Here is a 26600-nt window from a genome sequence, read left to right on the forward strand (position 1 = left end):
CATAAAATGCCGTAACTCGGGCTAGGAGCGTCCGGGAGAGCCGGGGCCGGTACCTATTCGTCCGCCAAGGCAACGCGGAGACCCCACCCCTCATTTCTCACATGCCCCTCTTCTAGCGCCACCATGAGGCCGATTCTTGCAAAACACATTTTTGGACACTGCTCCTACAGATTTTGCCCTAAAATCACACAAATCGGTACACACTATGTCTACACGTCCCCCTACACTCAGGAACCAATGCCACTTACAGCCTTTGTGTATACATGTCACCTGACGGTCGCTTATCTCCCGATTAGGGAGTCTTACTGGTTAGTTTAGTGTGGTATCAAGTACTGAAAATAGCCGACCTCCAAGCTCTCAACACGTCGAGCCACAACATTTTGGGAGCTTGGAGGTCTGCTATTTTCAATATTTTCACCAAAAGAACCCTTTTAGATATTTAAACCCCTGCCTCTCTAACATTCTCTGCACTTCCGTGCATAGCCTTGTAGGCCAACACCAGTGTTTTGTCCTGGGTGCAGGCTTCAACTAGAAGCCAATGAACAGAACACAAAGACGAGACGTGAACATTTTGGGAGGTTGAAGACCAGGCATACTGCAGCAGTCTGGATAAAAAAAAGTAAAAGATCTACATGGCACTTTATGTCAGCCTAACTAACCAGTTAGGATACGTTGTCAAAGGGTGGTGTTGTGCAAAAAATAGGGGATTATGTATGTCTGCTAGTTTCACTAATTTTTAAAACTTTTCACCAATAATGACATGCCCAAAATAGGGACACCAGGTTGAAAGTGGTTTAAAAACAGTTAAAAATGAAGGGAAATTACAACAGTCATGTTAAAGCAATCAGTTGGAGAAATGCCTCAACTGTCAGGCAGTAATATTTAACAAGTTGGAGTGCTGCCTCCCTGCTTCTTACCACCTGGTCGAAATGAAAAGCCTGTACTGTAGTCTCTACCAATGAAAAGACTGTGAAACAGGCGGTTGGGCTGTGGCTGAGCCCTCTCACCCTCCACAGGTCCTGACAGATTGCTGTTTCCCCTGGGAAACTATCAATCTGTATATCCCTGCACAAAACTGCGGGGACTATATTTTAGAGGCAATACTATACATCCAATTTTAACAGGGTTACTGCTGCGTTTTACTTGCATCGTTAATGTGCTCCAAAGCTTACATTCAGGTGATTTTTTTTGTTAAACCAGTTGGTCATGATTTACTGCAGGGTTTCCCAAACGTTTCCATGCAAAGGACCCCCAAATAGCCGTAGCCTCTGGCTGCGGCCCCCTATTGCGTAACAGCTTTTAAAAAACCCAGGGAAAAAAAGAAGAAAGTTGCCGATCTACAAGCTCACAACCCTTAGAGGGGCCAGTGCCACCACTTTCAAAGTGCGACCCCCACTTTGAAAACCACTGATTTACGGTATGTGACGTGGCGGCAATATAACAAAAGAGCTTTTTGTTTCGTTCTCAGGGTGGACTGAACTCGGTGGCCTACGTGAAGGTAGACCTGGTCGACATCAATGACAACCGGCCCACCTTCTACCCTGTGAGCTACGCCGTGAGCCTGAGCACACAGAGCGCACCTGGGACCTCGGTGGTCAGGGTGATGGCTTCTGACCCCGATGCAGGGGAGAATGGCAGAGTTACGTACCGAACAGTGCCTGGAGGGGCCTCCCCGTACTTCACTCTCAACAAAGACACAGGTTGGTCGGATTTTGCAACATAATGACATTTTCATGTCAAAGATCCCCAAAATGATTATGTATTTGCAGACCCCATCTTAAAATATTTAGATCTAGGGACCCCCAGAAGCAAAGATTTGAATAAATAATGTTCTCTTTAAAAAATCATAGGCCTATATTCAAAGATTTGCACAAATATTTGTGATTTCTTAAAATAGCAGATGTACAAGCTCAAACGCAGCACGAAGTGACAGTGAAGTGTATGCGAAGAGTATATCTGCTATTTGTCAATAGCCAAAGAAATCTACAATGACGTCACAAATGCTTTCCCGGTTTTGATGGGCTAACATTGAATATTTTACCGTTTACTGTTTGACGACGTACAACGTACGTTTTTGGCATTTTAATCATTACAGCTGTTAACATAACATTTTGTTCTGCGCTTACCAAATGTGTAATGGGAGTGGTGTGACTGAGCTCTTATAATCTGTCTTATAGGTGTGATCTCCCTGTCTCGCTCTCTCCATGGCAAGGCCAACTCTGTCATCCCCATGGTGGTCTCAGCCCAGGATGGCGGTGGCCTGGTGGCCTTGGCCAACGCCAGGGTCAATATCAGCGTGGTCGAGGGGCTGGTGGCGCCCCCTGTGTTTGAACAGGCGCAGTACTACTTCGCGGTGTCAGAAGTGGTCTTACGCGGGACAGTGGTCGGCATCGTCCAGGCTAGCAGCAAGACTGGTGGGTGGGCTTCGTTTGACAAAAGACCACCTGTCCATACACAGGCACATACAGTACATGCATGTGCACATGGATGTGCATGCATGCACACGTGCGCTTGTGCACACACACACACACACACACAACACGCACACACGCACACACTTCAGTGGTATGACTGAGCACTTTAATATACATTTATCAGTCACATGGGATAACAGGGCAGAATGTGCTGAAAGTTATTTTTTCTGTTCCCTGAAACACTTGTACAAACAGGTATCGGGCCACAGTACACAGCACACTCAGAAATCACATCAATCAAAAATTCCATTTCAAAACCTTGTTTATATAATCATTTACCATGGATACTTGGGCTCTGTTATAGCCTTAACATTTGAAAAATTACCCCTTTTGAGTATAAGATAACAAAAGTGCTTTTTGCTTAGTCTCCAGGGTTACTTTGATGCATCTCTGGCTTTTGTCATCCTTCTGTCTCTCTCTCTCTCTCTCTCTCTCTTTTCCAGGTCCTTCGAGGGATATCTCCTACACCATCAGCTCTGGCGACCCGTTAGGTTACTTTACAGTGGACCCTGAGACAGGGGCCCTGAGGACCAGCCTGCCCCTGGATCATGAAGCTCAGCCAACGCTAGACCTGGAGGTCCAGGCCCGGAGTGGCAGCCCACCTGCCTTTGGACAGACGCGCGTCCACATCACCATTGCGGACGTCAACGACAATGCGCCCGTTTTTCTACCTTCCTCCTCGGAGTCACTGTTGGTGCCGGAACACACCGAGATGGGCACAGTGGTCTACCGCATCCAGGCTGAGGACAGCGACTCGGGAGCCAATGGCCAACTCAGCTTTGACCTGAGCTCCCCCAACGGACCCCAGAGGACCTTCAGCATAGACCGTAGCAGTGGAGAAATCCGACTGGTCGGGGGTCTGTCCTATGAAAGTGTCCCCCGCTATGACCTCCAGGTGACGGCCAAGGATGGCGGGGTGCCCCAGCTCAGTGCCACCTTCATGCTAGTGGTTCATGTCCAGGCAGAGAACGACCAGGGACCTGTATTTGATACGCTCACCTACCGAGTGGAGCTGAAGGAAGGCATCCCCCTCAATACACACTTCCTGCAAGTCAGGGCTCTGAGCCGAGAGACCCCAAGCTCAGGCTCCTCCTCCACTCCACTAGCCTATCATTTGCGTCCAGATGGAGATGCTGCAGGGTTTGGCATTATGGCAGACAGTGGCTGGCTGTTTGTAAAGAGTGCCCTGGATAGAGAAGTAAAGGAAATGTATCTGCTTACAGTGTTGGCTAGTGCAGGGCACGGGCAGCTGAAAAAGACCGGCAGTGCCACAGTGCGGATATCGGTGACTGACGAGAATGACAACTCTCCTCGACTCACACAGGAAAGGGCTTTCCTGGCTGTGAAGGAAAACCTGCCAGCAGGGACCGGCTTTGGCCGTGTTTCGGCCACAGATCGAGATAGTGGCCCTAACGGGCGCCTTAGCTACCGGCTCCTTCATCCTGACCGCTACTTTCAGATCAACTCCCAAACAGGTAGTTGAAAATGTGATGCACTTTTACATTTGCTTCTTTTGCTACCGCATGATAGGGCATTCACGAATAGTGATTTTTTGAATTCGAATTATTCGACCTCAAAGTATTCGAATAGTCGGAATTCGACGGGAATTATATATATATATTTTCATCCAATAAAAACGAGCCATTCTCGGCCTCTCAATCATTGATGCGCTGTTTCAAGTCTTGAACACAACATGCGAGTGAGGGTTAACCACTGGAGGCGGGACAGACCTGAAGGTTAGTGAAATACGATTGGCTATTGACCGTGGCATTTACAAATGAGCCGCGACCTGATTGGACTAAGCGACCAGCAAGTATGGGTGCGCTCAGTGCTTCCCCTGGAACAGTACATTTGACAGCTGTATAGTTTGCCTGCATCACAGCGCAACAGTTTCTAATCAGTTTCTCTTTCATGCTCTAAAATAAAAAGACTTTAACCCAGCGGTTCACATTACCAAACAGTTTAGCCCGTGACCCAAAATAGAAATTAGACAATCGCCCAGGACCCAAACTAGTGAAAACAGCAGATCTACAAGCTCACAACGCCGCGGCTCGCACCGTGAGCTGGTGGAAATAATAATAAAAAATGACTGTTCAAACAAATCTATAATCAGCAACAGGCAGTTAGGGTCGATCCATACCGTTATAATTTCGGTTCGGGAGGACGCCCCGACCCGAAATTATTTAGGTTCGGGGGAAGTTCATTCATACTTTCTTAACGGCTAGTGCCCAAGTCGCTTGTAAATATTGGAGGTCCGTGGCATGACGATGTTTGTGGCCGATGAATGAGCATTGCAGGGCGGATACTAGCTCTGGTCCATCGCGTCACCTCCCGCATCGCTCCGGGAGCGATGCGGGAGGTGACGCGATGGACCAGAGCTAGGCGGATACATAATTCTGACTACACTGAATGACTGGAGGTCCAGTGAGTAGCAGCTCCAGCAGGCAGCAGCACCAGCGGGCCGGGGTCTCTTCTCTCTCACTCACACTCACACTCACAAACGCTTGGCTCGAGCTCTGTCAAAAACATTTAATCTACAAGCTCACATTATAGACGTGCCGCCTCCCTTGCTGCATGTCATCACGCAGTCACAACTCGTCGTGGAAAAGGAAAACATATCAACACGGAACACTAGCAATTAGCAAAGTTGTGTTTAAGCTCCTCTTTTCTCTTTAAAGCGGTCGGCGACGCGTTAGCAGCGATTAACCTCGCCTACCAGGCTTTCTCCCGCAGCGATACACGCAGCAAAGGCGCGCGTGTGTGTGTGTGTGTGTGTGTGTGTGTGTGTGTGTGTGTGTGTGTGTGTGTGTGTGTGTCGCGCGCGCGCCTCCCAGTCCACCAGCTGAATATGTATCCGCTCTCTGATGCCCAATACACGGCCACACAAGCATTTGGAAGTCGGCGTGTCTCCCACTCAAACGACGTCTGTTTCCTTGGATTCACAGCCGAGAATATGAACGTGAAGCCGGGATGAATGAATGAGAAGACACCGCTGAGTACCGAAATTAAGTCGGGAGGTCACAACATCAGCAAGCATCATGACATCAGTATATAGACTGCACCAATTCATCCACCAGGGGCATTGACAAATCATCTTTTATGACTTCCTATCTAGCCAAGCTGTATGAACCATGAATAAACAATAATAATGATAATAATAAAAAAAAAAAAAAAAAAAAAAAGAGTAAAAAAAATATTTTAAAAAAAATAAGCGATTTTCGAATTCAGTTTACCAAGTCGAATAGTGACGTTAGTATTCAAATATTCGAATATTCGGTGAATGCCCTACCGCATGAAAATACCATCATCAGAATAACATATTTTGATACTTTTTGAATAAGTGAATAAGATAATTATCTAAGCAAGCTTCATAGGTCATGCAAGCTTCATAGGTCATGCAGGAAGCACAAGCTACATCATTCGTTTGTTGGATCTATTGGTGATTCATGGATAAATAGTATTCGATAACGTGTGCAGCTTTTACATTTAAATAACATTTTATGGAAGTGAATGTGTGAAAGCCTTGTTCTCACATGCTGTGGCCATAGGCTCTCAGCCACAGTGTCCTCAGTTTTAGCTTGTGCTGAAACGCAGCTATTGGTCTAACAATGATGTTGTTCATATACACTACAAGTGTTACTGGAGTTTTGATCTCTTTAGACTCTGTTCCCTGATGTTATAAATGTGTCAGGTGATGGTAATACAGAGTTAGTGTGTGTCTTGCTGGGCACTAATTGGCCTTCTGAGTGTGTTAGCGAGTGGGTGGAGAGACATGGGATGTGATGAGTTCCTGCCTGTGATGTTTTGCAGCATTCTGCAGCATCTGCATGTGTGTGTGTGTATGTGTCTGTGCATGTGCATGTGTGTATGAATGTGCGTGGTTCATGTATGTCCAAATAATGATTAGTGATCAAAGCCCGCTAGTCCTTTAATCTCGCATCATTATTCCAGCGCTTTGAGCACTCAAGCCTCTCCCCGTGAAGTCCTTCTCATCTCCTCCTTCCCTCCTCAGGTGAGATCAGCACCAGGACAGCTCTGGACCGAGAGCAACAGTCCAGCTATCAGCTGGTGGTGGTGGTCCAGGACGGAGGCTCTCCACCTCGTAGTGCTACAGGCAAAGTGTTCATCACAGTGCTGGACGATAATGACAACATGCCCTCGTTCACCCACGTCCAGCCGGGCAAGACTCTCCTCATGCAGGTGACGCGGCCAGCTCAGAAACATAAACAGCAGAATAAGACACACAAGAAACAGTACAGAGTACATGGATTTGTCCACATTGTTCAGGTGATAGATTATCACCCAGGCATTCCTCTATGCCTGCATGATGTTATCCAACCACACAGACGATAACTTGTTCATCACATACCCATAACCTTATCTATTCACAAAGTCAATGAGAAAATGTCATCAACACTTAAATATATATAGATATACATAAATAGATTAACATTACCGTCACTCGGGAATGGCAAAAATGGTAGCCCCACTGTCATTTAATCCCCCTCCCACCCAGAGGAAATAAAGGCTGGGTATGTGATAATACAACACATCATACAACACGGTCATATGACAAAGTTTCCAGTTGCCTTTAGGCTTTATTGAATACTGTATCTGGTTTTCATAGGTCCAGGAAGGCCAGCCCTCTGGTTTACTACTGGGCACACTACAAGCCAAGGACCCCGACGAGGGGGAGAACGGCACCATATTCTACTCATTGTCAGGTAACCAGTAACCGCAGGGAGAACAAGGGAGGGATTATGTACGCGAGTAAATGACTGATGGGTTTATTGTACGTGCGCATACTTTCGACGAGTGAACGTGTGAGTAATATGGGATTTCAACCTTCCCCGTTGTGTCTCCTTACAGGTCCCAGGGCTGAGCGTTTCTCTCTGAACCCAATCACCGGGGAGCTGCGGTCATCATCGCCTCTGAGCCACTCGGAGAGAGCCGAGTACGCCCTGACCGTAACGGCCACTGACCGAGGCCTGCCTCCTCGCAGCACCTCCTGCTCCGTCAGCATACAGGTCTGTGCTGCGCTGGAAGCCGGCCAGAACACACACCACCGAGACTCACCTATTCTGTATCAAAGAATATATGCAGGGCCTCTGGACGCGAAGCGTCTCAGGAGTAGCAGCAGACATATCAGCCTCACTTCTGACAAGCCTCCCTCCCTTCTCCTCCCCTTTTCTTTCCTCTGTGACTTTTCAAAAAGGGAAATTTCTATCTGAAATGGAAAAGCAGTCCTGAATCAAATACTCCCAGCTGGCTTGTGATGAGGGCCAGCTGTAGACTCCTCTGATCAAGGTCATAGTCAATGACTTCAACACTTTCAATACGGTAGCCCTTAAAAAAAAAAAAAAGAAAAGTAGAAAAAAGAGGCAATGATATATGCTCATATAAAACATAGCATTGAAGTTAATTAAGTTAATGTTTAATATACAACAGAAAGGTGACCGGCGAACACGATGGGGAGGAACCTGGAAGAAACCCAGCCGTATGGGTTCCAGGAAAATAAAGCACTCTTGTAAAGGTCTCTAGTAAAAGTTCCATTGAGTCCTTTTTTTCTTTTCTTCTTCTTTTCTCCCCTTCCACGTTCCAGCAAGAAGGAAAGTAATAATTACTAACTGGCTTAAACAGTGTAGCATTGTTTTTGTCCGATAGATTTCACAAAGATGTTTCATCAATTCAGACAGATTCCCCTAATCCACCACTGACAGGACAAGACTACACCAATTTAATAACTCTGGAACACTCCGTTTTGCAAATAATGTGGAACCAATTAACAGCTTGTCACGTATTGTTTCATAAGACGCACACAGCTTATTTTATGATAGCATACTCACTGCGGGCACAGTGGATGCCATGCCGAACATCTCAAACATCCTGTAAGACTTTAAAAGGCTGAGCCAGCAACTGCTCAAAACACTGCATCAGCGCAGCCTCTCTCCCTCTTCTCTCTTTCACCTCTTTTTCTCTCTCGTTCACTCTCTTTCTCCCACTCTCACTTTATGCGTCTCCATACCCCTCTGAAAGCGTGAGATGAAAAACGCCATTATTAAAACAACGTGTCATATGTGCAACTTATGGTGTTCCTTTTCATAGAAAGCAGTGAAGCATTAAAATTGGCGCCTTTGAAGTCACTGTGATTGGTCATCAAGGGCAGTGTAAAACCATGTGCATACAGGACTAGGTGGTAATGCTAGATTTAAACACGCTCACCATTTCCTATTCTGATTATGTTACTTTTATCTCTTATTATTTTTCTTGGCAGTGACAGGCCAATCTGATTAGGTCTGATTAACGCTAGCACAGCATGTTACTCAGGTCCATAAAAACCTCTTTACACTGGATTCATTCATTCTCAACACTCACATAATGGCCAAAATCTGTTCCCGCTTTGCGCACCTCTGTATTTTCATGTTGTTATTGTATTGGGAATTGTAAAATTTAATTTGCCATCAGGCACATATAGGCTACCTATCAAATTATTGGTATGATTGCTGTTCAACCAACAACTTCTCTGTCGATTTTCAGAATTAGATCAGTTTTGCTCTTTTTTTGTTTGTTTCTATGAACAAATGTTGAAACAAAGATGGTCTCTCTGTCACAGGTTCTCAGCTTGAGCAGACTTCCCTCTCAGACCAATTCGGTCTCCATCACCTTCAACTCTGTGGAGGAGGCCAAGCCTGGCTCCGTCATTGGTTCTGTGAGGGTGCACCACGGAGCGTTCACAGAGCCAGGGGAGGTCACCTATACGGTGGTCGGCGGCACAGACAAGGACGGGACCTTTGTGCTGGACCGCTTGACGGGAGACCTCTACCTGGCCAGGCCTCTGGACTATGAGCGGGACGCACGATACACCCTGCAGATCGAGGTGGACGATTTCTCCAAAGCCCTTCCCAGCAGCACCCTGGTCCAGCTGGAGATCGACGTGGAGGATAGCAATGACCACGCCCCTGAATTCCCGGAAGACCCCGTCACCATTGTCATCTCCGAGAGCATGGAGGCTGGCTCATCCATCTACACCTTCCAGGCCACGGACAAGGACGGCAGCGGGCCCAACAGTGAACTGACCTACTCCATCCTACACCAGTGGCCCGGCACTCCGGGCCTCCTGAACCTTGACCCCTCTTCTGGCATTCTCTCCTTGGGACAGGAGCTGGACCATGAGGTCACTTCCTCCCTCATCCTTGTCGTCCAGGCGTCAGACTCGGCATTGAATGCCAGTCAGCGGCGCCAGGGCTCCGTTACGGCGAGGGTGTATGTTACCGATGAGAATGACAATGCGCCAGTGTTCAGCTCTCCCACGGCGGTCAGTGTGATGGAGGACCAGCCAGTGGGGTTCGTGGCGCTGTATGTCATGGCCAGAGATGCTGACCAGGGTGAGAATGCCAGGGTATCATACAGCATCCAGGCCGGAAATGTCCGGGGGACGTTCAGCCTAAACCCCAATACTGGTAAGTCAAGTCTCTGGGAGTACTCTTGGAGAGGGATACAGACATTTAAGATCACACTTTTCCTCACGCTGATACTATAAAACCACACACACACCCACCCACACACACACACACACACACACGCACGTGTGCAAAGACTTTTAATAGTCCTGTTAGTGTTGAGTTCAATAGAACTCTTGCTTCACCTTTCAAGACTTATTTCTTTCAGAGACCAGACGTTGCAGCCTGCCAAAAGGCGTGCACACACACACACACACACACACACACACACACACACACACACACACACACACACACACACACACACACACACACACACACACACACACACACACACACACACACACACACACACACACACACACACACACACACACACACACACACACACACACACACACACACACACACACACACACACACACACACAGCCCATCATCTGTTATTGTGGATCTATTCCCATGAAAGACCAAAGAACCTCCTGCTCAGGCTTCTGGGAACCATTAGAGAAGGGATCAGTTACGCCTGGTTGTGTGTGTGTGTGTGTGTGCGTGCATGTGTGAGTATGTCCGCACGCGCGACTGCGCCTTTATGCACGCGTGTGTTCATATGCAAGCATGTGAGTTTGTGTACTTGCGTGAGACTGTCACTTACTCAACATTGACCTTGGGCTCTTTGGTCCCGTGGGCTTTGTTGTGGTGTTTGAGACACGCGTCGGGTGTGGCTCCACCCTCCCCTGCTGCGATCCCCCCTGGACCGGCAGGGGGATGGAAACAGTCAGGGTCTGTCATGCATGTCACTACTGCTCAGCCCACAGTGTGTGCCCATCTTGAAGTGTTTTTGGCCACACTGGTCATTTGTTAGGACGATGACAGAGTTAATCTTTTGAGCACCTGGTTTGCTCCCGTTCCGGGGTCGGTGATGGGAAGGACCAGCCCCATCTCTTACACATTCTATTTTCATTAGTTTGCTATTACTCTCGACCACAATAGAGAAAACCACAGCGCTATTATTAGAGGAACCCCAAAGCTGTTGGATGAGGTACGGTCATCTTTTAAGTGTATGGTGTTATTCACTCGCTATCTGCCTGACACATTCACATTACTCAATGTCAAACACTCAGGTCATTCAGTCCACTGAAAAGACAAAGGGAAAAATACATTTGTGATACGATAAATTGCTTTCAGCAACAGCCAGTGCTATTCTCTGATTAAAACATCAAATGTTGACAAATGAATTCCCCATATGAGAAAAGAAACAGATCCACTCATTGTCTGAATTGCGCTCATGAAATTACCTCAGTTAACCCTCAGACTGAAGTGTTGGCGCACCAAAACCCACGTACACTTGGAATTGGAAACATCCAAAATAAGAACTTTTCCCCCCGGTTTCCCACTGTCTTTCTTCTGCCCATATGTTATCAGTGACCAGGCTTATGGCAGGATCACAGAGGAGTCAAACTCGCTGCAAGTATTCCAGCCAGTAACTCCTACCAGATTAAAGGCTCAGGGGCAAGTTATCTCAGAGCTAGCAAGATACAAAGAGAAAACATAGAAAAAAGTTAAAACAAAACCAAAACAGCCCCAGTGTCCTGGCCCCTCTTTAACGGTTGTGGCTCATTTTAAAGCATGAAATTGAAATTGAATCAATGCGAGCTTCTACCCTCTTAGGGCAGGATAATGAAAAGGCAAGGGTGCCCCTAATTTCTACAGAGCACGGCAGGCCTGGTTGTTGCGTGTCTACAGTGTGTGTTTACTGCCTCTTTTTTCGTCGGCTGCGGCATTCTCAAATGGAAAAACTCGTAAACTGTGGCCAGATAGTTGGGCTGTTACAGCAGTGGTGGTAGCACTCAGGTAGGCAATGCTGGTGCAGGGGAGCTTTAGCTCTGATTTGGTCCTCACACGGCATCTTCTCACACTTGCTATTTATGCTTGTTTTAAAGTGTACCGCGGTCACACAACAACATGCAGCCATGGAATGCTCGCTCTGGCCTTTGATATCACACTGTCACAGTTGTCAGCCACTCACACGCTCCCATGGGACATCATAACGCATGCAAAGCCAGAGAGGATGTCTCTTCATATTTCATCTTTAATTCATCTTTCTCCAGGCTCTCTGTCTATTTTCAAACCTCTGGACCGCGAAGAGCAGGACATCTTTAACCTCACCATAATTGCTGAGGATCATGGGATACCTCAGCTGTCAACCAGTCAGCTGCTATGTGTCCATGTGATTGATGTTAACGACGAGGTGCCCTGGTTTGAGGAGAGCCAGTATGAAGCCCAGATAGCTGAGAATCAGCCACCAGGATCCACTGTGCTGAAGGTGTCTGCCTCTGACCTGGACCAAGGTGAGTCATACTGCACCACATGCTCTGAGCAGTTTCGCCAAAGCCAAACTGGCAACTCACACGTTATGTTCTGTAACTGATGCCTTTTCATACTACTCAACATTTATAATATAGGCTATCTCTGTTAATTAGATATGTGTTAATCGCACACATTTTCCTGTGATAGATGTTTAACTGTTAAACAAAAGAGGGGGTATCGCTTATTAGATGACAAACTTTGCAGGTCCTGTGTCTCTCAGAAACAGGAATGGGCAACATCTGACAAAACGTAGAGTACTGGAGCAATATTTCATTGGGGCAAACAGAACCGAGTGACGTGTTGACGCAAACACAAGACATGACAGAATACTGTATGTTTAAAATCAGTCTTCCATTGCTGGAAAGAAATCGAGGGTGCCATCATAGTTTAACCAAAGCCACATATTCTCTGTGTCAGATGTCCAACTGTGTCCCTCTCAGACTTAGGATGCCAGTGAGCATAAGCCAGCAATGCTCACAGTTCACTTTTGGTGTCATGTCAGCAAACATGTGCCGCACGCATGTTCACATCACGGACATTAGCAGTTGTTTTTAATTGAAGACTACACAGGAGGGTGGGGGTGGATGAAGGGCACATTCCCTTGGCCTTAGTCAGAAGCACATAAAACAGAAGGATTATAAACTCTCTCTCCAAGAGCAATTAGTGAAGTAAACAGGTGAGGGTGCCAGATTTGCTCTCTCTGTTAGCACGCAATCTGGCATCCAGACACCTGAGGGAGGGCCATCACCACCAACTGCTTAGACAGCAAAAGAAGCTACAAACAAATAAAAAAGGGAATACCACTGTGTTTACATGAGAAAAGTAAATAGTGTATTTTCTCAAGTATTTACAGCTCTCAGGCATTTTTCCCCTTAGCCTGTGTGAGGAAACTTGGTCCGGCGTAACAAGGTTTGGAAATTCGAGCCAACCTACACATGGTTTAGAGTAAACTATGATGATAGCCTAGGGGTTAGAGAAGCCCGCTGGTGACCGGAAAGGTCACTGGCTTGAGTCTCTGGAGGATTTGGGCAGGACTAGCTGGGGAAAGGAAATGCTCCTTCCTCATTTAACAACTGTTATTGAGTGTAAATGGGAAGCAGGGTAATGCTGTAAAATATTACCTCATTCCAATTTCCCTGGACGACAGTTAAAATTGTTAATTTGATTCATATTCAAATACGTTTTTTTCTTTTCTTTTTTTTCCAAGGGATCAATGGTCAGGTGACATATGGAGATATCTCAGAGGAAGACTTTACCATAAACCCAGTCACAGGTGTCATAACAACCACTAAAGCCCTGGACAGGGAAGTACGGGAGTATCACACAGTGACAGGTACTGACTGTTATCATTACTTATACATATAAGCTAGCAATGACTGAAAATAGACATGCAGTCTTTTTATGCTTCTTCTTCAAAATGTTCTTTGTCCTGATAGTATACGCTAAAGACGGAGGCCTACCACCCAACCATGCCAAAGCCACCGTAAAGATCAGAGTACTTGATGAGAATGACAATGCCCCTGTGTTTGGAAGGCTCTTGTATAGTCTGGAGGTGCCTGAAAACCTGGAGCCGCTGGCTCTATTCACCCTCCAAGCCACTGACCAGGACACAGGGGACAGTGTGGAGATTAACTACAAGATTACAGGTGACATTTCCTCTTCATTTATTGTACTACACTTATATTTTATGCATTCTTTGCAGCATATTACTGGCCAGACATTAATATTTACTATCCGATGGTGAGATAGCCTGGGAGCCTGACAATTATATTTTGTGTATTATTCATATTTTTTACATTTTGCTCCCCTTGCAGGTGGGGATCCATCAGGAGATTTCATCTTGGACAGACGTTCGGGTGTTCTCTCCACCTCAAGGTCCCTGGACAGAGAAAAGAGGGCTAGCTACATCCTGACAGTGACAGCCCAGGACAAGGGCAGCCCGCCGCTCAGCAGCACAGCCACGGTGGAGGTGACAGTCCTGGACATCAACGATAACAGTCCCCAGTTCCAGAGCAGCGGATACACGGCTGACGTGTCCGAGGATGTCCCCATTGGCTCCCTGGTGCTGGAGGTAAAAGCCATAGACGCAGACCACGGCGCCAACGGCCAGGTGCTCTACTTCCTGACGCGCGGTGCTCAGAGCATGTTCATCATAGACCAGAGCACGGGCCGCATCATCACGGCAGCACCCCTGGACAGAGAGAAAACCGCCACGTACAGCTTTGAGGTCTGTGCCATGGACTCCTCCCCATCCAACCCGCGCAACTCCACCGCCCAGGTGACCGTCTACATTCAGGACATGAACGACAACGCTCCCTTCTTCGTCCAGGACCCGCTCATCCTCAACATCTCCGCCAGCGGCGTGTCCAGCCGCAGGGTGTTGGCCACCATGAGGGCGGAGGACAAGGACTTTGGGGCCAACGGCTCTGTGTTCTACCGCTTCGCCAGCCCCGTGAGGGGCTTCACCATCAACTCCCTGACCGGAGACATCCAGGCCACGGAGAAGCTGCAGTCTCTCACCCAGAGCCAGAGGACGCTGATCGTGGAGGCCATGGACCAGGGAAGCCCGTCTCAGTCCTCCCTGGGGGTGGTGATCGTCTACATCAGGGAGCAGAGCTACAGGGGCATCCGCTTCAGTCGCAACGCGCGGGACATCAGCCTGCAGGAGAATGCTGCCAAAGGTTTGCAAAACACACAGTGCACACCTTGCATGCTGCCCTGCCTGGTATGGGGATGATGAGAATGAGAAGGAATGTATCGTAAATTACATGGATAGAGTGATATATCGCCACTGTCGGGAACACACCTTGGATCTTTTTTTCCCGCTTGCGATCTACAACCTCACAATGCATTCTTTCCTTCCTTTATTTTTTTCCCACCTAATAACATGCCCAATATTTAATTTAACCAATGAAAAGTATTAACACAAACTTAACAGAATAATTACTACACTGGATCCATTGGAACACAGGTTATTTTGTCCATTTCCTGAAAAGTAACAAACACATTAAGACATGTACAAGTTTTCCGTCCGACAACAACAAAATTCAGTATGTGTATTTTATCTTCCAGGCACAGTGGTTACTCAGACACAGGCGCAGTACCCTGATGGCTCCCGATCTGGTATCAACTACAGTATTTTTAGCGGAAACAGAATGCAGTCTTTTGGAATCAGCTCCACTACTGGTAAGTGCAGTGATTTGCAGTGAGTTTTAGAGAATGTAATGTGCACAAGAAAAGTCTCCAAAGTATACTGTATTGCATGCATTACAGTGTATGCAGTAGTGATCCTTCTCTGAGCCTCTGTTGTTGTTTTTAACCATAGGTGAAATCTGGGTCCAGAAATCTGAGGGACTGGACTTTGAGGAGACCCCAAGACTCCGCCTTGTGGTGAAAGCTGAAACAGCGTCCTCCAGCTCCTACATGGCTGTCAACCTAATCCTGCAGGACGTCAATGACAACTTGCCACGCTTCCAGCTCCAGAACTACGTCGCTTACATTAGAGAGGCACAGGGCTACGATTTCCCCATTATTCAGGTGCAGTAGCTTGTCCCCCATGCATTTATTATGGTTGGCATTCATTTAAGTGTGAAGTTGTAGAATAGAAAACACTCCGCTAAAGACTTTAGAGATCTGGACAGTTTCAGTCCCACTGAGAAGTGATTGTGTTCTTTTCCTTGTGCTTTTCAACATCCCTGTTGAATAGGCTACATAGATTCCGTTGTGCCATGAAGCGAGGGCCACTGAGGCCTTTGTTATTTTTTACAAAGCCAGACTTCCATGTCCAATATTGCTCACTAGTTCACTTTACACTGATGTTAAACACATTTCTTTGTTTTCATTTTCAATCTGGTCATTTCCCTAGGTTTTGGCAGATGACCTAGACCAAGGTCAGAATGGACAGGTGACCTACTCCATCAGGTCATCATCCATGAGCGGCTTGTTTAAGATTGACCCACTGACAGGCAGCATCACCACTGCAGCGATCATGGACAGGGAGATTTGGACACAAACAAAGTGAGTATTGCTCTGTTTTCTTCCCTCAGATGAACAACACCAGTATTTCTGTGGAATACTTAACCAACAAAACCCTCTATACTTAGTAAACTATTACTGTACATACAGTAGTTGACTGGGGTTGGCTACTTGGTCTGTTCCTTTTTCAGCGGTGCAAACCACTCCAACATTTCACTGTGTGTGTTTTAGTATGGATCTCCATGTATGGAGATCAGTGCTCATACACATAAAATAACTGAGATATGCATGTGTGAAGTGTTTGCACCGCTCACTTTGCACAAGTGAGATTCTTTCCCATCTACATCAAATCTTTTTGCCGAATATAGCAGAGCTATAAGCTTATAGATCTGCTATTTTGGGGAGAGTGTTCTACCCAGAATAGGGATGCTATGTTCAAGTGGTTAAGGAGGGTATGGCATACGGTACTTAAAGAGTGAATGTAGCAGCTTGCCATGTGGTTCTTCTCAAAATAAGCTCCGCCTGGCTCATATGCAAAGTTTAACTTGCAGTAATTTCCACTGTACCATTTCACTTACCCCCAAAATACCTTTTCTTGTTGCACTGAGGAATAAATCTCATTTAATGCTCAGTCTGAAAATGAGACGGGGGTTCTACAGGGAAGATGAAACGGTATGAAACATGGTTCATAAAAGATAAAAAGCAAAGTCCAGACACTGACATTTATTTTGTGGCACCAGGCTTGTTGTTACGGCAACCGACCGGGGAACCCCGCGGCTCGCTGGCTCTGCCACGCTGACTGTGATCATCATCGACCTTAATGACAACAGTCCCACAATTCCTCTGCCTCAGGAGATCCGGGTGCCTGAGGGTAAGTCAACTTCACAGTGCAAGTCAGTCCAGTGATCTTATCAAGAAGACCCATATCATACTCAGCACACTCAGCAGGGCTCAGTGATAAAGGTCTGACCCCTCGATGAAACCCTCTACTGCCGAGTTCCTCTGAGTTGATTTCCTGTCTATTTGATGTCAAGGGATTTCCGGAACATCGTATTTCTCTTTTCTTTCATGTTTTTTAAAACGGAGGAAAATGATTTGTAAAAGGCTATGCGACTGTACTTGAGAGTGATTGTGAGTCTTTGTCGTCCATTATCTGCAGAACAAACTCTCACTATTCTTGTGTCTACTCTTCACTCCCCCTTCCCACTACACACACACACACACACACACACACACACACACACACACACACACACACACACACACACACACACACACACACACACACACACACACACACACACACACACACACACACACACACACACACACACACACACACACACACACACACACACACACACACACACCCATACAGACACTGTGATTGGCACAATGATCACACAGGTCACAGGTAATGACGTGGACTCTGGACCAGCCCTGTCCTACACGCTGCACCTGGAGGCAGACTGCCAGGGCATGTTTGGGATCCATCGCTACGGGGGCTGGGTTTCTCTGACCGGCGCTCTGGACTTTGAGGAGAGGACCTGGTACACTCTGGTCATACACTCCTCAGACTCCAAACACCAAAGCCAGGCCAACCTCACCGTGCTGGTGGAGGATGTGAATGACAACACTCCCACCTTCACCCAGGACCTGTATCAGGTACGTACAGCCAGGGACGGATTTAGACTCGCAGGGGCCCCTAGGCCAATTATCTTTGAGGCTACCCAGAATGGGCAGTCGAATGGGAACGCAAACACAGTACTCGGGTTGTACAGCATTTGTGGGTCAAGAAAGCACATTTAGAGACTTGTTTACAGTCTAAAAGGGCCTTATACTGTAGGAGGGCCAGGGGCCTTATTATTGCCATTGTAAGGTCCTTGTACTGTATAGTGTATAGTACTATATTTATTTGAGTAAATTGTCATTACCTCACTGGCCCCACTGGACCAGTCTATAATCCATACAATCTCCATCACACCTTCATGTCCCTCTGCTCAGTGTAACATCATGTTACTTTGAGCATGTAACCAGTGGTGGACAGTAACAAAGTACATTTACTTTAGTACTGTTACGTAGGCCTACTTACATTGAGTACTAGTTTTTCACTCCACTACATTTCAAAGACAAATATTGTACTTTTGACGCAGCTGCACAAGGAGAAAAGTACATTATGAATTGACTACTGAAGCCCTATTTCAAAATGTGTAATAATAACATCAATGTATCATGTTGATCAATATTTCAGGTAACTGTGTCAGAGCACCTCCCAGCAGGAAGTGCAGTTGTCACAGTGACGGCCACTGATCGGGACACCGGGGAGAACGGGAAGATCACATACAAAGTGAAGTCATCCAGCAGGGACATATTCTACATCGACCCAAACAACGGTAGCATTGTTTTATTCACTCATGTTGTTTTCAAAGTGCTTCCCAGTCTTTTCTATCCCATCCCTTCACGAAAATGAGACATTCCCTAATGCAGGGGTTCCCAAACCTTTTGGTCTCAGGGCACCCCATAAATATTGTTTTAATCCGAGGCACCCCTACATTATAATTTTCACTCCCAGCACCTTATATTTATAACATATCGTGTCGTTGTCGGGTGGAAACCTTAACCTTGTATGTCCAAAACCGTTCGTTTTGTATTTATCATCTATAAAATGTACTAAACTAGTGAAAACAGCAGATCTACAAGCACACAACGCCTCGCGATGCTTGTAGATCGGCTGTTTTCCCTACTTTTGTGCAACAGTCTTGTATGATGCTTTGCTTTACCAGAAGACATACACATTTGAAACTTGGAGATACGAGGTTTCTGCCCAACAGTGACGATATTCTAGTGATTATGTTCCGAGGAAAACATTGAGATAATAGCCATTTTGGTTAGAACTGACTGAAAATAACTTTGTACTTCAAGTTTAAAATGATACTAAATATTTTTTTCAAGTCTCCAAATGAATTCCAAATATTATCAAATTATCTCGCGGCACCCCTGGACTGCCGTCACGGCACCCCAGGGTGCCCCGTCACCCACTTTGAAAACCCCTGCCCTAATGCATTACACAGCATCATTTAGTCCCATTATAAGTTCTTGAAAACAGGACATAAAGGAGCACTTCACCAATTTTCAACATTATCTTAACTGGTCCTCGCTAACGCTCATTATAGGATGGCACTATTCCCGTCAGCTCACTCTGGGTCTAATTGGGGGGCTTTTGACAGTTAAGAAACCTGCCTGCCAATGTCATCATCATTGGGGAATCCAAGCTATAGAAGCTACAGACTTTTTCTTCCTAGAAAGTTAGCATCCTGAAATACAATACTTTATTCTTGCATTAATAACTTGTTTGAAATGACCAAACCTGCCTATCGATGAGGTCACTGGTTGGCAGGTTTCTGAGGTCATTTTCACATCCACACCCCAGACAGTTTTTAAGTTCCTTGATTATACATTTCAGATTTCAGATGTATTGAAGGGATAGCCCCTTGAGATGGAACATCTAATTTTCAAGAGGGTCTCTATATAATCCCCTTCAACTTCACTTGACGTTGGGGCGCCCGCTGGCCTGGCGTCGCTGGTTTGATTCCCGATCCGGACGACCTTTGCCACATGTCATTCCCCATCTCTCTCCCCATTTCCTGTCAGTCTACTGTCCTATCGAATAAAGGCATAAAAAGCCCAAAAACAAATCTTAAAAAAAAAAAAAAAAAACTTCACTTGACTCATTGAAAACACGCATCCCTGGTTCTGGTGACTGATATGGTCTTTCTGATGAATGGGGGGACCTTCATTTTCGGAGTCCTTATTTTCTGTAACGTAAAGTTGCATCAAGGAGTCCTATGCATGTCCTATGCATCATGCAAGTCCATGCATGAAATCCATGAGGTCAGGGGCGTCAATTGGGTATGGCAGGGGTATGCAGCTGCCATACCCTGGGTCCAGGGGTGAAAATAAATGTTACTTTTTAATATAAATTCATGAATGTCTCTTTGTCTATCTGTGCTGGTTATGTTGTTAAATTACATTAATATAACTACAAATGCAACATTTTACAAATTGGTCACTTTAACAAGGTATTATATTCTCCACGCTTGTATTCTCCCCATCTTGACAGAATGGTATATTCCCAGGTTCCGCAGGTCAGCTGCACAGGTGCAATTCATTATTGTAAATTGTGGCACGTTTACTAACATGCCAAGTTTAGCTGCACTTGAACAACTGTTCCAGGCTGCCATATCCAGCCCAAGAAAACCGTAGAAACCTGGGAAAAAACTGACAAAACCAGATTTTTTCGCGAGGACTCCCATCTTTTGCCATACCCTAGCTTTCGCTGAACTGACGCCACTGCATGAGGTCCATGCATGAAATAACTATGGGGAAATCAGTAACCAGGAGAACCAGCGATGTCTGTTTTCAATGAGACCAACATGGAGTTTGAAGTTGATTGGCCTTATATAGGAGGGGGCCATGTCTGATCAAATTAATGTCAAATATTGACTCAGAATCAAGCAACTTAAAAACTGCGTGGGATTCCCACAAAAGTCTGAGAAGACATTACAATGACCCAAGAAGAGTTTTACTGTAATTTGAAATTCCCCTTCAATGCTATTTGTTTCAGTTGTGTTATTAAACCCGGCATCTACAAAATATTGCATTAAAGGCCACTCTTTTTAGCTCCGCACTTATGTTCTCTCTCTGTGATCCTAAAGTTGTTGCTGTTGCATCAAAGGTTGAGCCCTCGCACTACAGTACACCCTCCACCTCTCTCCCACACTCAAACTCATGCAGGCACACACACAAACCCCTGTGATGTCTGTTGCCAAACCACTAGCTTCATTAAGTGTAATATCAATCACATGCTTCAGTCTACACTTTTTATTTGGTTTTGCTATGGGAATTGCAAACTGAAACAACATGAATTAAGCAATTTGATGGAATAGATTACCGTTTTTTTGTCAAATTGTCAAATTGTGCCATTGTTTTGGACCATCAACATCCTATACGGGTCTTTTCAAAGGTGGAACTTAGAGGTATAGATTGTAATTTTTTCCATATGTTGCTTTTTTAAAACAAGCCATTTATTACATTGTTTCCTTTCTCCTTAACTGTTTTGACTAGAACAGACTATAATGAATTAGAGATTATGAAGAGTTAAAACAAAACAAAAACAACTTTACAGTTGATTACAATAATGTAACCAATCTTGTTCTGTTTCCAACAGGTACCTTGTTCATCACCCAGAAGACAGAGTTTGATTATCAGAGCCCATCCATCTTGGTAGTGATCGAGGCTCGGGACCAGGGCACCCCATCTCTTTCGTCCATCGCCACTGTGCAGGTGCAGGTGAATGACATCAACGACAACGCCCCTATCTTCCACCAATCAGAGTACAGAGCTACTGTATCGGAGGACGGACTCCCTGGATCCACTATCCTGACCTTGGAGGCTTTGGATGGAGACCTGGCACGGGACAACTGTGGTTTTGACTTTGCCATCGCTAATGGCAACGCCGGCAACACATTCCAGATTGAAAGCAGTGTGCGGTTCCAGGAGGGCCGGGGCTTTCAGACAGTGGGCAGCCTGATCCTCGCAGAGGGGCTGGACTTTGAAGCGGTTCCCGGTTATAATCTGACAGTCGTGGTGTCCGATCGCGGCATCCCTCAACGTAGCTCCAGTGTGCCTATCATCATCAGCGTTATAGACACCAACGACAACCCGCCAGCCTTTAGCCGAGCAGAGTACAGTGTGGTGCTGAGTGAGGCGGCAGTGGCCGGGACGGAAATCTTACATCTGTCTGCCACTGACCCGGATTCTGCTCCCAATGCAGAGGTGCAGTACTTCATAAGTTCAGGCGACGAGACAGGCCTGTTCCATGTGGACCAGTGGACAGGGGCCCTCATGCTCCAGAGACCCCTGGACAATGAGCGGCAGTCTTCTCATGTGATTGTGATCCAGGCCACTGATGGTCAAGGTCACTACACCTTGGCCCCAGTCAGTGTGGAGGTGAAGGATATCAATGATAATAAGCCCTACTTTCCCCTCCAGGTACTGACTGCTAGCATCAAGGAAAACCAGCCCCAGAATGCCTTAGTCACCATGTTGCATGCCATCGACCATGACAGAGGAGTTTATGGTCAGCTGAAATATTATATGTTAGACAACTCTAGGGAGGGAAAAGAGGCTTTCCTCATCAACCAAACTTCGGGAGAAGTGCGGACACGCTCCACTTTTGACTTTGAAAAGGTGAACTCATTCCGTTTTGCTGCTCTTGCTATGGATGCCGGCAACTACTCAGCCACAGTCACACTCCAAGTGTATGTGACAGGGGAGGATGAGTATGATCCTGTTTTTTCCTCCTCAGAGTTCTCCTTCCAAGTGCCTGAGGGGGCAAAGAAAGGGCAGAGCATTGGTGAGGTGCGTGCTAGAGATGAGGACGGAGGCGTGGATGGCATTGTCCTCTACACTCTAGCAGAGAGCTCACCTTACTTTGAAGTCAACAAATCCACAGGTGTCATTTCCCTGAAGATGGATAGCTACAGCCGACACGTGAGTCGCTCTAAAAGAGAGGTCCGCCTGATGACTCTGGATGTGACCGCCCACAGCCCTCTGGAGACATCCCGTAAAGCTACCACTCTGGTCACCATCGATGTGACCCACTCTTCTTTTGGTCTCTCCACGGACATGAACATGTTGCTTGTCAGTGTGATAGCTGTCTCCCTTGGGACCATAGTCATGCTTACAATTGTTGCTGTTGTGCTGTTCTTCGTCAAATTCAGACGTCCGAAGACGCAACAAAAAACCTGCAGCCGGACACCAGTGTCAGGCACGGTGTTGCACAAGCTAGAGGAGACTAAATTGGCAGGGAATGAAATGATCTACCACCAAGCCCTTCCTGGATATACTCCTGATCAGGGCGGGAACAGCGGAGGGCCATACACTCGTGGTGGGTCACTGGACCCGTCCCACTCTAGCGGGCGTGGTTCGGCGGAGGCAGAGGCTGCGGAGGATGATGAGATCAGGATGATCAATGAGTACCCTCGTGTGTCCAGCATCTCCTCCTCCATGCAAGAGCGCATCTCTGCCAGAGGCCCAGACTCTGGTATCCAGCAGGATGCAGACCAGCTGTCAGATGTGTCATGTGATCCCTCTATAGACAACAACCAGTGGTTTAAAGGAAGGAAACTGGGAAGTTTGAATGGCACTCTATTGGCTGGCCAGGTACCAGTTTATAGGGATGAAGGAGGTGGATATTTAGGTGTGGGACGAGGGCTCAACATCTCACACGCTAAAGACTATGCTTTCCCAGAGGATGGAAAGCCCACTGTGGATGGCTCCCTTACAGCCATAGTGGCCAGTGATGAGGAGTTGAGGGGCAGCTATAACTGGGACTACCTCTTGAACTGGTGTCCCCAGTTCCAGCCTTTAGCTAATGTATTCACAGAAATAGCACGGTTAAAGGATGAAACCGCTCCTCCTAATCCCCGCCGGCCATTTCACCACAAAGCAAAGGCCGAACCGAGAATTGACCCCCCACCCCTTATTACCTCTGTGGCTCATCCAGGGGCCAAAACTGTACCCCCAAAGCCTGTTGTGGGGAGGACATTCCCCCACCTGGCTTCCTTGAGGAGATCTCCCCTCAGTAGTGAGGGATCCATCTCATCAGTCGCCATGTCTCCAAGTTTCTCCCCCTCGCTCTCACCACTAGCAGCCCGCTCTCCCGCAATAACTCCCTTCAATGTCTCCCAGGGTCCCTCTGCTTCAATGATCAGCACAACTGAGCACAATCTAGAGCACAGCGAGGAGGCAGAGATAAGGATTTAAATCCCCAAAGTTCATCTAAAGATTGAACTCCTGACTGTAAAACTAGACAGGAGTGCGGGATAGTTCTACTGTATGACAAGAAGGGGATGTAACCCCATTATCACACTCACTGCCACACTGCTTGATTCCAATGAACAGTTACACAGGATTATACTAAGCAGTTTGCATACTGTAGCTGAGGGTGTGGTACCTAATGAAGAGAAAATGAACTGAACTACATGACTAACAGGTCAAAATGGACAATGCCTTTTTCTCCGGTTGATTAGTGTCAATTTGCACTTTCAAATGGGGATTCATTGTGATGTCAATATTTTGTACAAAAAGCATTTTTCTGTCTATATTTTTATACTGACATATGGCTTCTGACAAGGAATGGCATTATTGTGTCGAAGGTTGCGATAACCTCAGAATATATTTCTATATTTGTATATTTGTAGCTCGTACTGTATACTTGTTTGTACTGTAACGGTTCTATTTCCTGTCATTCTTAACCTCTTGTGGTTTTAGATGAAGCTCAACCTTAATGTTTTATGATTTGGGATTTTGTACCAGAGGCTTGTAAATATTTATAAAAGAACATCCTTGCTAGAACAAATAAAACATCAGTTGGAATAGAGTATTGTGCGATAAAAAATTTAAGGAATCAAGTGAATGCTCTCTCATTACAGTTCACTGTGACTGATATTTTACATGTCATAGGCCCAAACACACATTACTTTATTCTCTTTGAAGGAATTTCAAACCTGATAAACAGTTACAAAGTACAGTATCTGCCCTAATTTTCAGGTGACCCTGCTTTAACTTATCACAACAAGCCTTACCTTTGCCCAGTGTTTGCTTTTCAGCTAACATAGCTATAATATAGCAGAACCCAAAGCAGCTTTAGCGCCATTAGTTACAATGTAGATAAGCTGCTCAGTTTTCAAGTTCCCACAAGGTTATAACATTCCTTAGAATTAATTCATTTTGTTCATTGTGATTGGCCATCAACTGGGTTAACATAATCTAAGCTCAACATCAATGGTTTGTTTTCCAGTATCCTAACCTACAGTTTGGACCACATAAAGAAAGATTCGATATTTTAATTGCCTTTCAGGAGAGTATGTTTTACACACATCAGCATTAATGTTAATCTGGACCATGGGCTCTCTTTCTACACTACAAATGTCTATATAGTAGATAGAGTACTGTGTTGTAAGATGCTATTTCTTAACAACAATACTGTAAGTTATGTTATGTTGGTAAAAATAATATAGCTTAACATTTATGAATGATAATGCACAGGGGAATGTTGTTTGTCATTGATTAACAGTCATTCTATTCACACTTTTAGCCATAATGAATATGACATGGTCATTAACATACCTAGTCCTGATACATTCATGTGTTATTCTTAAGGTTTTGAAAGCCTTCTCAAAACACTCCTGTACAAGTTGTCTTTTATGACTGCCTAGAGCCCTTCCATGGCCTAAATCTGGAAGTTACATTTTCCTTTCATTTCTCAAGCTAAAGTTTGTTTCCTTGACAGGTTTATAGTCACATTGATACTGTGTTAATAGTTAGATGAAGAAACACTAACTTCTACTTTTATTTATTCTTATGGGAATATCATCTCAGCAGTAGTTAAATTATTTAGAAATAGCCTACATTGCCAGTTTTTGACCATGGCCAAAAAGTCTTGAAAACTACCTATTTTCCTACAATGAAGGTACCATGTTGTTTGTTTTGCAATGTATGATTTGAACAGTGTTACCTGCTATACATGTTTAATTTGTTGCTTAAACAGTGAATACAATAGTGCCACACAAAAGAGTTGGTTCTCAGAATATTTTCAAACATTCTAGACTTGTTCAGAGACATTTGGTCAAAGTGCCTGATTAAAGTACTTTAAGTCAATATAATACTGCCTCTACTTTTCTTTTCTCTGCACAGAATGATTGTTTTGCATGAATTATGTGTAAATCATATTAACCACTTTGCAGCCTCATCTATCACTTGATCCTTATCTGATATTTTTTATAAGTAGAAGTACAACCATGGAAAATGGATTCAACATATACATTATTTTAGTCTGATTTCAAATGTAAATTATGCCGTCAATGGCATAATTCCCTGAGTGACCACAATAGATCTAATAGTTAAACATTAGGTAATTGCTTTGAACCTGATATGCATATTTGAAATGACACACATTCACCGAACAATGATTTGGCAATGAACACTCACTGTATAGAATCAGTCTCACAAGGCCAGGAGTAAAGACCTCCCACTTGTGGCCATTTCCATATCTGTTTCTCTCAGAGTGAGTGTGATATACGATTCTACTGCTTCAACAGAGGATAGAGTTTAAATTATGGTACTGTTTTACCATCAACGACAATAGAGCATCCATTAAAGCAGCATCAACCCATTCTCTGGACAGGAAATTACAATTGCTCTCACTGGAAGTAAGAACAGGCTGTTAAACTATTATAGCCACTCTGCCAGCATAGCAT

The 26600-nt window shown here is 45.6% G+C and overlaps 1 protein-coding gene across 1 annotated transcript in view; it reads left to right on the plus strand.

Annotated features, from left to right (window-relative positions):
• The window catches only part of LOC308289564 (protocadherin-16-like), a gene marked incomplete at its 5' end in the record, with an annotated part of 89531 nt that extends 65286 nt beyond the window's left edge, over window positions 1-24245 (plus strand). Inside the window, 18 exons of the mRNA XM_080731292.1 lie at window positions 1469-1700; window positions 2178-2414; window positions 2918-3949; window positions 6487-6674; window positions 7102-7198; window positions 7344-7501; window positions 9088-9934; window positions 12045-12284; window positions 13511-13636; window positions 13740-13949; window positions 14118-14984; window positions 15376-15489; window positions 15629-15840; window positions 16169-16320; window positions 17019-17149; window positions 17657-17943; window positions 18530-18671; window positions 21506-24245. Coding sequence (XP_080587418.1) covers window positions 1469-1700; window positions 2178-2414; window positions 2918-3949; window positions 6487-6674; window positions 7102-7198; window positions 7344-7501; window positions 9088-9934; window positions 12045-12284; window positions 13511-13636; window positions 13740-13949; window positions 14118-14984; window positions 15376-15489; window positions 15629-15840; window positions 16169-16320; window positions 17019-17149; window positions 17657-17943; window positions 18530-18671; window positions 21506-24105 — 7872 coding nt within the window. The 3' untranslated portion in view covers window positions 24106-24245. The remainder of the gene's footprint in view (window positions 1-1468; window positions 1701-2177; window positions 2415-2917; window positions 3950-6486; window positions 6675-7101; window positions 7199-7343; window positions 7502-9087; window positions 9935-12044; window positions 12285-13510; window positions 13637-13739; window positions 13950-14117; window positions 14985-15375; window positions 15490-15628; window positions 15841-16168; window positions 16321-17018; window positions 17150-17656; window positions 17944-18529; window positions 18672-21505) is intronic.
• Window positions 24246-26600: the final 2355 nt, after the last annotated feature.

Source organism: Nannobrachium achirus (assembly GCF_963921795.1).
Source record: "Nannobrachium achirus genome assembly, chromosome: 8".
Taxonomy (NCBI): domain Eukaryota; kingdom Metazoa; phylum Chordata; class Actinopteri; order Myctophiformes; family Myctophidae; genus Nannobrachium; species Nannobrachium achirus.